The 13,418-nt window shown below is 48.4% G+C and overlaps 1 protein-coding gene and 1 long non-coding RNA gene across 2 annotated transcripts in view; one reads left to right on the top strand and one right to left on the bottom strand.

Moving 5' to 3' along the window:
* The window catches only part of LOC135066290 (uncharacterized), a 78,554-nt gene that overhangs the window by 27,092 nt on the left and 38,044 nt on the right, over positions 1 to 13,418 (top strand). The window lies entirely within an intron of this gene.
* The window catches only part of P2RX7 (purinergic receptor P2X 7), a 195,318-nt gene that overhangs the window by 163,223 nt on the left and 18,677 nt on the right, over positions 1 to 13,418 (bottom strand). The window contains exons 2-4 of the mRNA XM_063964421.1: positions 8,360 to 8,492; positions 6,273 to 6,344; positions 4,632 to 4,704 (exon numbers count right to left, since the gene is read on the bottom strand). Of these exons, the coding sequence (XP_063820491.1) occupies positions 4,632 to 4,704; positions 6,273 to 6,344; positions 8,360 to 8,492 (278 nt within the window). The remainder of the gene's footprint in view (positions 1 to 4,631; positions 4,705 to 6,272; positions 6,345 to 8,359; positions 8,493 to 13,418) is intronic.

Here is a 13,418-nt window from a genome sequence, read left to right as displayed (position 1 = left end):
GAAGGCTGGCATCCGGGGTCACCAGGACCCAGTCCTGTATGCCGAATCTGCGGCCCTCTAGGAGATGAGCACTCTGCAGCCACCACAACAGAGACACCCTGGTTCTTGGAGGCAGGGTTATTAGCCGATGCATCTGAAGATGCGATCCGGACCATTGGTCCAACAGGTCCCACTGAAAGATTCTGGCATGGAACCTGCCGAAAGGAATTGCTTCGTAAGAAGCCACCATCTTTCCCAGGACTCGCGTGCAGTGATGCACCGACACCTGTTTTGGTTTCAGGAGGTCTCTGACTAGAGATGACAGCTCCTGGGCTTTCTCCTCCGGGAGAAACACTTTTTTCTGGACTGTGTCCAAAATCATTCCCAGGAACAGTAGACGTGTCGTCGGAACCAGCTGTGACTTTGGAATATTCAGAATCCAACCGTGCTGGTGTAGCACCTCCTGAGATAGTGCTACTCCTACCAACAACTGCTCCCTGGATCTCGCCTTTATTAGGAGATCGTCCAAGTACGGGATAATTAAAACTCCCTTTTTTTCGAAGGAGTATCATCATTTCCGCCATTACCTTGGTAAACACCCTCGGTGCCGTGGACAGTCCAAACGGCAGCGTCTGGAATTGGTAATGGCAATTTTGTACCACAAATCTGAGGTACTCCTGGTGAGGATGATAAATGGGGACATGCAGGTAAGCATCCTTGATGTCCAGGGATACCATGTAATCCCCCTCGTCCAGGCTTGCAATAACCGCCCTGAGCGATTCCATCTTGAACTTGAACTTTTTTATGTATGTGTTCAAGGATTTCAAATTTAAAATGGGTCTCACCGAACCGTCCGGTTTCGGTACCACAAACAGTGTGGAATAGTAACCCCGTCCTTGTTGAAGTAGGGGCACCTTGACTATCACCTGCTGGGAATACAGCTTGTGAATTGCCTCTAGCACAGCCTCCCTGCCTGAGGGAGTCGTTGGCAAGGCAGATTTGAGGAAACGGCGGGGGGGGAGACGCCTCGAATTCCAGTTTGTACCCCTGAGATACTACTTGCAAGATCCAGGGATCCACCTGTGAGCGAGCCCACTGATCGCTGAAATTTTTGAGGCGGCCCCCCACCGTACCTGGCTCCGCCTGTGGAGCCCCACCGTCATGCGGCGGACTTGGAAGAAGCGGGGGAGGAGTTTTGCTCCTGGGAACCTGCTGTTTGTTGCAGCCTTTTTCCCCTACCTCTGCCTCTGGACAGAAAGGACCCGCCTTTTCCTCGCCTGTTTCTCTGGGTCCGAAAGGACTGTACTTGATAAAACGGCGCTTTTTTAGGCTGTGAGGGAACCTGGGGTAAAAATGCTGATTTCCCAGCTGTCGCTGTGGAAACTAGGTCTGAGAGACCATCCCCGAATAACTCCTCACCCTTATAAGGCAAAACTTCCATGTGCCTTTTGGAATCTGCATCCCCTGTCCACTGCCGAGTCCATAAGCCTCTCCTAGCAGAAATGGACAATGCACTTATTTTAGATGCCAGCCGGCAGATCTCCCTCTGTGCATCTCTCATGTATAAGACTGAGTCTTTTATATGCTCTATGGTTAGGAGAATAGTGTCCCTGTCTAGGGTGTCAATATTTTCTGACAGGGAATCTGACCATGCAGCGGCAGCACTGCACATCCATGCTGACACAATAGCTGGTCTAAGTATAATGCCTGAGTGTGTATATACAGACTTCAGGATCGCCTCCTGCTTTCTATCCGCAGGCTCCTTTAGGGCAGCCGTATCCGGAGACGGAAGTGCCACCTTTTTAGACAAACGTGTGAGCGCTTTATCCACCCTAGGAGGTGTTTCCCAACGTGCCCTATCCTCTGGCGGGAAAGGGAACGCCATTAGTAATTTTTTAGGGATTACCAATCTTTTATCGGGGAAAGCCCACGCTTCTTCACACACTTCATTTAATTCTTCAGATGGGGGAAAAACTACGGGTAGTTTTTTCTCCCCAAACATAATACCCTTTTTAGTGGTCCTTGGGTTTATATCCGAAATGTGTAATACCTCCTTCATTGCCTCAATCATGCAACGAATGGCCCTAGTGGACATTAGATTTGACTCATCGTCGTCGACACTGGTATCAGTATCCGTGTCGACATCTGCGTCTGCCATCTGAGGTAGCGGGCGTTTTAGAGCCCCTGATGGCCTTTGAGACACCTGGGCAGGCACGAGCTGAGAAGCCGGCTGTCCCGCATTTGGCATGTCGTCAAATTTTTTGTGTAAGGAGTCGACACTTGCACGTAATTCCTTCCATAAAACCATCCACTCAGGTGTCTGCCCCGCAGGGGGTGACATCACTTCTATAGGCATCTGCTCCGCCTCCACATAATTTTCCTCATCAAACATGTCGACACAGCCGTACCGACACACCGCACACACACCGGGAATGCTCTAACAGAGGACAGGACCCCACAGAAGACCTTTGGGGAGACAGAGAGAGAGTATGCCAGCACACACCAGAGCGCTATATAATGCAGGGACTAACTGAATTATGTCCCCTATAGCTGCTATAATATTTACTGCGCCTAAATTTAGTGCCCCCCCTCTCTTTTTTACCCTTTTCTGTAGTGTAGACTGCAGGGGAGAGCCAGGGAGCTTCCTTCCAGCGGAACTGTGAGGGAGAAATGGCGCCAGTGTGCTAAGGGAGATAGCTCCGCCCCTTTTTCGCTGACTTTTCTCCCGCTTTTTTAAGGATTCTGGCAGGGGTAATTATCACATATATAGCCTCTGGGGCTATATATTGTGATTGTTTTGCCAGCCAAGGTGTTTTTATTGCTGCTCAGGGCGCCCCCCCCAGCGCCCTGCACCCTCAGTGACCGGAGTGTGAAGTGTGTATGAGGAGCAATGGCGCACAGCTGCAGTGCTGTGCGCTACCTTGGTGAAGACAGAAGTCTTCATGCCGCCGATTTTCCGGACTTCTTCTTGCTTCTGGCTCTGTAAGGGGGACGGCGGCGCGGCTCCGGGACCGAACACCAAGGCCAGTTCCATGCGGTCGATCCCTCTGGAGCTAATGGTGTCCAGTAGCCTAAGAAGCCCAAGCTAGCTGCAAGCAGGTAGGTTTGCTTCTTCTCCCCTTAGTCCCTCGTTGCAGTGAGCCTGTTGCCAGCAGGTCTCACTGTAAAATAAAAAACCTAAATTATACTTTCTTTCTAAGAGCTCAGGAGAGCCCCTAGTGTGCATCCAGCTCGGCCGGGCACAAAAATCTAACTGAGGCTTGGAGGAGGGTCATAGTGGGAGGAGCCAGTGCACACCAGGTAGTCTAAAAGCTTTCTTTTAGTTGTGTCCAGACTCCTGCGGAGCCGCTATTCCCCATGGTCCTTACGGAGTTCCCAGCATCCACTAGGACGTCAGAGAAAAATCAGATAGGTAAACCTACAAGACAAGGCACCCAAATCTGACACCCGTCTAGCGGAAGCAATGGCTAGCAGAAACACTACCTTAAGAGTAAGCCACTTAAGGTCACCAGATTCAAGAGGCTCAAACGGAGACCCTTTCAATGCCTCTAGAACCACCGAAAAGTCCCAAGGGGCCACCGGTGGGACATAAGGAGGTTGAATCCGCAACATACCTTGAGTGAATGAATGCACATCAGGTAAATTTGCAATCTTTCTCTGAAACCAAAGCGACAAGGCAGAAATATGAACCTTGATGGAGGCTAGACGAAGGACCAAGTCCAGGCCTTGTTGTAGAAAGGCCAAAAGTTTGGCAGGACTAAACTTGTAAGCGTCATGATTGTTAGATGCGCACCAAGCAAAGTAAGAATTCCAGACCCTATGATAAATCCGGGCAGAAGCCGGTTTCTGGGCCTTTAACAAGGTTTGAATGACCGCCTCAGAAAATCCTTTGGCCCTTAAGACGGAAGCTTCAAGAGCCACGCCGTCAAAGCCAACCGGGCTAAATCCTGATATACACAGGGGCCCTGAACAAGGAGATCTGGGTACTGCGGAAGTAGAAGGGGACGCTCTATCGAGAGACCCTGAAGGTCTGAGAACCAATGCCGTCTGGGCCACGCTGGAGCGATCACAAGCAGGATACCTCCTTCTTGTTTGAACTTCCTTATTACTCTGGACAGGAGTGACACCGGAGGGAACACGTATGGCAGCCGAAAGTTCCATGGAATTGCCAGTGCGTCCACGAACGCTGCTTGAGGATCCCTTGTTCTTCAAATTTTCTTAAAAGCTTCTTTTAGGGCTGCTGGAGCAGCCCCCCTGTTAAGAGCCTGCTTACTGCAAGGAACCAACTACAAAACTGAGCTCCTGTGCACGGAGGCGGGGCTATAGAGGAGGCGGCGCTAGGCATTCTGGGAAGAAGGTCAAAGCTTTGAGACTGGTGGTGCCTCGGATCAAGATCCTACTCTACACTCCAAAGTCATTCCCTGTGGAGCCCAGTGTACCCCGAAGCAGAAATAATTGATTTCCTTTTTTTTTTAAAAAGTGATGTGATCCAAAAACCAACAAAGTTCCTGAAATAACAACTAAACTCACAACATATCACCAAGCCTAGTGTAATTGTCACCATTACAGCCTAGTAATACTCCGTCACCTGCTAAGTTTTCTCCTAAGAATCTCCAGCAATTAAACTGTTAAAGTACACAGAGGGAACATACCATTACTTTGTGGATCGGCGTGACCTTTTTTGCAGATATCATCACGGGAGCAAATTGTTTTTGGGCTTGGAAACTACAAAGAAGCAAATAATTGCAACGACTATTTTATACTTCATGAACACTTACAGACGCAGCAGGCACTTACGCTGCACAGTACATAGAAGAGAAATTACAATCCAGTAAAAACATGCATTTTAAAAGCAAATTCTTCCAAAGCCAAAAGCATGGTTTTTGGTGTAATCAGGAGAGAGTATATACTTATGTTACTTATTTTGCATTATTGCATGGATATTCAGCACATATCCCAATGCATTTATCAGACACAGGGCCTGATTCTCAGTGGCATACAAATGTGCACACAGCAGAGTCTATGCAGAGTTTTTGCAATTGGTGTTACAAACTCCCTCCCTTGTGCAAATCCATTCGGCCCAATGTGCAAGGACTGAGACACACACTTTTAGCGTTGTGCACGCTTTAATACCAGTTGGTGTGCCCTTATATGCCACCCTCTGTTGCACCATTGAAACTTGCACTTTCTCTGTGGTAGGTGCAGTGTCTCCATCTGACCACAGCCTCCTATGCCTGCGGCTGTGCATCTGGGAATGCAGCCACTTGCATAACACACCCACTGAATGGACCATTTTTATGTGCATTACTAGCCACCACCCAGGTACACCCATCACTTTTCTGCAACATTTCTTATACATCTGTCCCTCAAACGCAACAATATCTTGTGTGTACACTCTGTGTGACGCTTGTAACGTAGGGGTTTTCAGAAAAGTAAGTGCATGCACAGTTACAAATAAAACTTGAGCAACTACGTGACCATTGCATTGCGTGCGGGTATGACTCTGGCCTAAAGGCTCCTTTATGCAAATGGCAAACACACAGCTCCTCCAAGAACTACTGTAAATTGTTCATCTTTGTCAATTAAGGAATATGGAGAAATTAGGCCACACTCCAATCCACCTAAGTCGCTCCCGTTTTTCTGAGATCCCCTCCCACAGCTCTGTGTGTAAGAGGCAGTGTCTTCTCTATTCCCGCATGATGTGCAGGGGGGGCAGCAGACGTCCCCGCCACCCCCTCCTCCTCACTGGATGCACCCCCCATGCAACGCGCACCCGCTTCGCAGCCGAACAGAAACTTTTCACAAATATTCCCTAAGGAGGGCGGGCCACATATCCCTGCATTGGCCACGCACACCTCCGAGTACCTGGGCCTAGAATAGCTGTCGGCGCCCCTGCCAGCATGACGAGAAATGGAGGCCTGATATATGGCATCACCCTAATGTGGTGAGTCACAGCCAGAGACATTTTTACATATGCAGGTCTTCAGTGTATGCACCTGATCCCAGACTAAGGGAGATGTACTAAGCAGTGATAACAGTGGAGAAGTGAGCCAGTGGAGAAGTTGCCCATGGCAACCAATCAGCTGCTCTGTATACTTTTATAGTATGGAAATTATAAATGTTACATCAATGCTGATTGGTTGCCATGGGCAACTTCTCCACTGGCTCACTTCTCCACTTTTATCACTGCTTGGTACATCTCACCCTAATGTTGGCAGATATGCTAAGGTCCAGCACATCATCATTTTTAAAATTCCTTATTCAGGGAAAATATATTTATTAATTGGTCTTACCTCTGGACAAAGGCCTTGCGCTTGATTTTCTGTTTTTATAATATTAGTTACAACAAAAAATGAGGACCCACCCTGTGTAAGGAGAAAATGATGCTGTATTAATAAAGTAAAGGCAAATATTTCTTATTGATATAGTTTTCACAATTGTTACCCGTTTCCAGAAAATATTTATAGGCTAAATTGACAGCAACAGCACACTCAAATTACAGGGGTAAAATGCCACAGTTTGGAGAATATGGGGGACATTTACCAAGCAGTGATAAGAGCGGCGAAGTGATCCAGTGGAGAAGTTGCCCCATCAACCAATCAGCAGCTCTGTATAATTTTATAGTATGCAAATTATAGATGTTACTTCACTGCTGCTTGGTTGCCATGGGCAACTTCTCCACTGGCTCACTTCTCTGCTCTTATCACTGCTTAGTAAATGTCCCCCGTATGTGTCCTTATGCAAAGCTGCAACTATTGGAATATGCGTGCAGGCTGTACAGTATATGTCACAAACACTTCACTATTAGGAATCATTAACACTTAAAAAAAAACCTCTTCAGCGCATCAAAAACAATTATCTTACTAGTGAGCGAGAACACAAAACAAAAATATTTGCTTAAACACAGATAGAAAAGCATAATATGTGGCCAAGAAAGAAGAACTCAGTGTCAGTTGTCTATTTGCAAACCGCCAATAACAAGTAGTTTGCTGGTTCTGGCATTATCATCCACTATTTGCACCTACCCTTGACCACCCGTAAATGATACAGCTTTCTCAGGTACAATGGCGCCTAGAGGTGGGACTGGGCCTCTTTCAGGGGCTTGGCAGGCAGTCCTCCATTCTCTCTTCCTGTAACAGGCTACTGTGCCAGCACTTCAGGCAGAGAGAGAAGATAGTGCTGCTGTAGCATCCTCTTTCCCCAGCCCAGCACATGCTGCTGTGTGCTGCTGCCGATAACGACGAGTCATTAGGACAAATCATTGAAATCGCCCTAAAGTGTACCCACTACATCATGTTCCCGCAGCTCTCTAGCGACATCTCTCGTCGTCTTTATATGCAGCTCAATTGGGGGATGTCGCCGTCGCTGCTGGCATCAGCAAGTGTGTGTGCGCTTGCCAATGCCAGCACCCCTGCCGTGGTCCGTCACTCCGATCTCAATGTGTTCACATTATCGTACACTTCAGTCTCCAACACCCCCAATCCGTCCCTGGCTGACCACCAGCCGCCGTCGCCTTGTACCTTGCATAGTGTATTTTCAAAACTTTCTGGAAAAAGGGGGCCTGGCCACACCTCCCCAAGTTCACCACGCCCCCTCACGGTGCTGTGGCCCGGAAGAGCTATCGCAGCCCTGTTCACGTTCCAGTCTGCATGTACTCACATTGGTGGTCATTCTGAGTTGATCGCACGTAGCAACTTTTTGCTGCTCGTGCGATCAACTTGACGCCGCCTATGGGGGAGTGTATTTTAGCATAGCAGGGCTGCGATCGCTTGTGCGGCCCTGCTGTGCTAAAAAAGTTTCCTGCAAAACAAGACCAGGGTCAGACTTACTTACCCTGTGCGACGGATCCAGCGACGAAGGTCCCGGGATTGACGTCAGACATCCACCCTCCAACCGCCTGGACACGCCTGCGTTCGGATCCCCACGTCCGGAAAACGGTGAGTAGACGCCCCGGAATGCCTCCCTGCCGTCAATCTTCTAACGATCGCCGCTGCGATAACTTTCAGCACTGGCGGCGTCGCTGCCCGGTGACGACCGTCGCCAGATAACGACGTACGTGCGCATTGCGGGTGCCGGAATGACCCCCATTGTCCTTACAGTAATGTGCCTCATTTGTCGCTTCTACAGGCACTGGCTGGTGTAAGTGCTAGAGCCATGCCAATTTGTACAGACATGCAGCCACTTTTTATGCTATGTGCAGCACAAATTCACAAATCATATGTTACACTAGTTGGCGGACTGCTCATTTTCCATCAGGCACTACGTGGTCTAAAAGTAGCTGTGTGTGGAAGTTGATGTTTTCTAATAAAAGGGAAAAAAAACAATAGTAAAGGATCTGAAGGTAGAAAGTAACTGATTTGTACGGTACAATGCGACTTACTGGAGATGACATTGTGTATTCAGCAGAGTCCCAGATCCTGGAATCAGCATCCACAACTCCTTTCACCTTTGTGTGAACTGAACTGATAATAGAATCTTTTTTCTGATAGCGTTTCTCACTAATCAGTATGACACTGGAATATCAAATGAGGAAAAAAAATAAATCAGAAAAGCATTAAGGCCAGGGCTAACTAAAAATAATATACTGAATAAAACCGATAACATTATTCTCATACCCAGAAATGGCATATTTCAGATATACAGTTACACAATGCACAGATTATATTTTTATGGAAAATACCATTATTTTTCTAGATAGTCTAGAACAACAGTTTTTGAGCTACTGTAAAAAAAAAGACTAAGCACACACTATTTATTAACATTTACCTATATATAGCTCCAGCACACTAATTACATACTAATGCAGACATACATACTACTGCATGGGTTGGGGCTGTTTTACCAGTGGCTGGGATCCCGACAGTCAGCATCCCGACGCCGGGATCGCAGAATGGAGCGCGGGGGGGGGGGGGGGGGAGCGCAACGAAGCCCCTTGCGTGCTCACTGCGCTCGCTGCACTGCCGACTCCCAATCTATGGGTGTCGTGGACACCCACCGGTGGGAATTGTCCCTGTCGACTGTCGGAACGGAGGTGACGGTATTGTGACCGGCGATCTCCTGACCGCCGGTCACATAACTACATCCTACTGCATATACAGTGGGGAGCATTTAACTTAGCACTTTAACACTTTTAAGAATTTTTCTACTAATACTACACTTTTTAGCATTTTATTAACACCTTTCACCTGTGTAACACTGTTTAATACGTAGCTTTCTGTTTCTTTCTTATAAACACTCACTAAGGCCTTCGCTTCTCACTGGGGTTCTGCCAAGGGGTGACTGGCTGTTAGGGCCCCCCAGAGATGAGGTCACCTAGTTGCTAGTTGGTGAGCTAGTATTTTTTTGCCAAAGAGTATACCTCAAATTTGCTCTATGTTACAGTATATTGCAGAGTTTATTATAATTATTCTGACTAGCAGTACTTGGTATTGTGAAGTGTGCATCAGCATCATATTTTTTTCTTTGTGGAACTACAAGTCTCAGCATGGTAGCACCTCTTACTATGGGGGTCATTGCGAGTTGGTCGCTCGTTGACGATTTTCGCAACGGAGCGGTTAAGGCAAAAATGCGCATGCGCATGGTTCGCAGTGCGCATGCGGTAAGTATTTTAGCACAAAACTTAGTAAATTTACTCGCGTCCGAACGAAGAAATTTCATAGTTGAAGTGATCGGAGTGTGATTGACAGGAAGTGGGTGTTTCTGGGCGGAAACTGGCTGTTTTCTGGGAGTGTGCGCAAAAACGCAGGCGTGTCAGGGAAAAACGCAGGAGTGTCTGGAGAAACGGGGGAGTGGCTAGCCGAACGCTGGGCGTGTGTGTGACGTCAAACCAGGAACGAAACGGCCTGAGCTGATCGCAATCTGTGAGTAGGTCTACTCAGAAACTGCTAAGAAATTTCTATTCGCAATTCTGCTAATCTTTCGTTCGCTATTCTGCTAAGCTAAGATACACTCCCAGAGGGCGGCGGCCTAGCGTGTGCAATGCTGCTAAAATCTGCTAGCGAGCGAACAACTCGGAATGACCCCCTATATGTGTAATTAGGCTGTACGGTGGCGTTACAAGGCGGTCGCGGGGGTGTGGTCCAAACCCAGGTGTGACACCTGGAGGGGGTGTCACCAAAATGTGGGATCCTTCGCAGTGACAGGAGCCAGGTGCTGCAGTGTGAAAGTCTGCTACAGCACCCAGCTCCTGTCATAGAAGAGGAGCTGACAGCGCTGGGCACACCCCCGGAGTGCCAACCCTCATGAGGCCACACCCCTTTATTTACGGCCACTTCCCTTTTGCCGCGAGCGCCCCCCCCGGAGTGACGATCCCCGCAAGACCACGCCCCCTTTATTTACAGCTATGCCTCTTTTTAGCCACGAGAGCACCAGGAAATCAAAGGTGCGCATCGGGTGTCACCACACCCGGTGACGCCTCTGAGGCTGTGCAGTCCAAGATCCCTCTCCCCCATATTATCAACTCAGTGATTAGGGACATGTACTAAGCGGTGATAAAAGTGGAGAAGTGAGTCAGTGGAGAAGTGGCCCATGGCAACCAATCAGCATTGACATAACATTTAGAATTTGAATACTATAAACATATACAGAGCAGCTGATTGGCAACTATTCCACTGGCTCACTTCTCCACTTTTATCACCGCTTAGTACATCTCCCCCTAAATCCAACAGTAATGATAACTTATGACACAGCATCAATATATTTATATATTATGCAAAGCTTCTATCAATAAATTATAATTCAGGACAAAAGTGAGGGACTTAATTTGGGTAGTTAAATCCAGCTGGTCGTGTGATGCCTCTCATAGAGTAGGCCCTCGCCCCCATGAGCTCCCTATTTATCTACATGATAAGCTCAAGGGAAAAAATAAGATTTTACTTACCGATAAATCTATTTCTCGTAGTCCGTAGTGGATGCTGGGGACTCCGTCAGGACCATGGGAATAGCGGCTCCGCAGGAGACAGGGCACAAAAATAAAGCTTTAGGATCAGGTGGTGTGCACTGGCTCCTCCCCCTATGACCCTCCTCCAAGCCTCAGTTAGGATACTGTGCCCGGACGAGCGTACACAATAAGGAAGGATAATGAATCCCGGGTAAGACTCATACCAGCCACACCAATCACACCGTACAACTTGTGATCTGAACCCAGTTAACAGTATGACAAACGTAGGAGCCTCTGAACAGACGGCTCACAACAATAACAACCCGATTTTTTTTGTAACAATAACTATGTACAAGTATTGCAGACAATCCGCACTTGGGATGGGCGCCCAGCATCCACTACGGACTACGAGAAATAGATTTATCGGTAAGTAAAATCTTATTTTCTCTGACGTCCTAAGTGGATGCTGGGGACTCCGTCAGGACCATGGGGATTATACCAAAGCTCCCAAACGGGCGGGAGAGTGCGGATGACTCTGCAGCACCGAATGAGAGAACTCCAGGTCCTCTTTAGCCAGGGTATCAAATTTGTAGAATTTTACAAACGTGTTCTCCCCCGACCACGTAGCTGCTCGGCAGAGTTGTAATGCCGAGACCCCCCGGGCAGCCGCCCAGGATGAGCCCACCTTCCTTGTGGAATGGGCCTTGACAGATTTTGGTTGTGGCAAGCCTGCCACAGAATGTGCAAGTTGAATTGTGCTACAAATCCAACGAGCAATCGTCTGCTTAGAAGCAGGAGCACCCAGCTTGTTGGGTGCATACAATATAAACAGCGAGTCAGACTTTCTGACTCCAGCCGTTCTTGAAATATATATTTTCAATGCCCGGACCACGTCCAACAACTTGGAATCCTCCAAATCGTTAGTAGCCGCAGGCACCACAATAGGCTGGTTCAGGTGAAACGCTGACACCACCTTAGGCAGAAAATGAGGACGCGTCCGCAGTTCTGCCCTGTCCGAATGGAAAATCAGATATGGGCTTTTATAGGATAAAGCCGCCAATTCTGACACTCTCCTGGCTGAAGCCAGGGCCAGTAGCATGGTTACTTTCCATGTAAGATATTTCAAATCCGCCGATTTGAGTGGCTCAAACCAATGGGATTTGAGAAAATCCAAAACTACATTAAGGTCCCACGGAGCCACTGGGGGCACAACCGGGGGCTGTATATGTAGTACTCCTTTTACAAAAGTCTGGACTTCAGGAACTGAAGCCAATTCTTTCTGGAAGAAAATCGACAGGGACGAAATTTGAACCTTAATGTACCCCAATTTGAGGCCCATAGACAATCCTGTTTGCAGGAAATGTAGGAATCGACCCAATTGAAATTCCTCCGTGGGGGCCTTCCTGGCCTCACACCACGCAACATATTTTCTCCAAATGCGGTGATAATGTTGTGCAGTCACCTCCTTCCTGGCTTTTACCAGTGTAGGAATGACCTCTTCTGGAATGCCTTTTTCCCTTAGAATTCGGCGTTCAACCGCCACGCCGTCAAACGCAGCCGCGGTAAGTCTTGGAATAGACACGGTCCCTGCTGAAGCAGGTCCCGTCTTAGAGGTAGAGGCCACGGATCCTCCGTGAGCATCTCTTGAAGTTCCGGGTACCAAGTTCTTCTTGGCCAATCCGGAGCCACGAGTATCGTTCTTACTCCCCTTTGCCGTATAATTCTCAGTACTTTTGGTATGAGAGGCAGAGGAGGGAACACATACACTGACTGGAACACCCACGGTGTTACCAGAGCGTCCACAGCTATTGCCTGAGGGTCTCTTGACCTGGCGCAATACCTGTCCAGTTTTTTGTTGAGGCGGGACGCCATCATATCCACCTTTGGTTTTTCCCAACGGTTCACAATCATGTGGAAGACTTCTGGATGAAGTCCCCACTCTCCCGGGTGTAGATCGTGTCTGCTGAGGAAGTCTGCTTCCCAGTTGTCCACTCCCGGAATGAACACTGCTGACAGTGCTATCACATGATCTTCCGCCCAGCGAAGAATCCTTGCAGCTTCTGCCATTGCTGTCCTGCTTCTTGTGCCGCCCTGTCTGTTTACGTGGGCGACTGCCGTGATGTTGTCCGACTGGATCAACACCGGCTGACCCTGAAGCAGGGGTTTTGCCAGACTTAGAGCATTGTAAATCGCTCTTAGCTCCAGTATATTTATGTGAAAAGACATCTCCAGGCTTGACCATACTCCCTGGAAGTTTCTTCCCTGTGTGACCGCTCCCCAGCCTCTCAGACTGGCATCCGTGGTCACCAGGACCCAGTCCTGTATGCCGAATCTGCGGCCCTCTAACAGATGAGCACTCTGCAACCACCACAGAAGAGACACCCTTGTCCGTGGTGATAAGGTTATCCGCTGGTGCATCTGCAGATGCGATCCGGACCATTTGTCCAACAGATCCCACTGAAAAGTTCGTGCGTGGAATCTGCCGAATGGAATCGCTTCGTAAGAAGCCACCATCTTTCCCAGGACTCTTGTGCATTGATGCACAGACACTTTTCCTGGT

Source organism: Pseudophryne corroboree, chromosome 1 (genome assembly GCF_028390025.1).
Source record: "Pseudophryne corroboree isolate aPseCor3 chromosome 1, aPseCor3.hap2, whole genome shotgun sequence".
Classification (NCBI taxonomy): domain Eukaryota; kingdom Metazoa; phylum Chordata; class Amphibia; order Anura; family Myobatrachidae; genus Pseudophryne; species Pseudophryne corroboree.
This window is presented reverse-complemented; position numbering and strand designations above follow the sequence as displayed.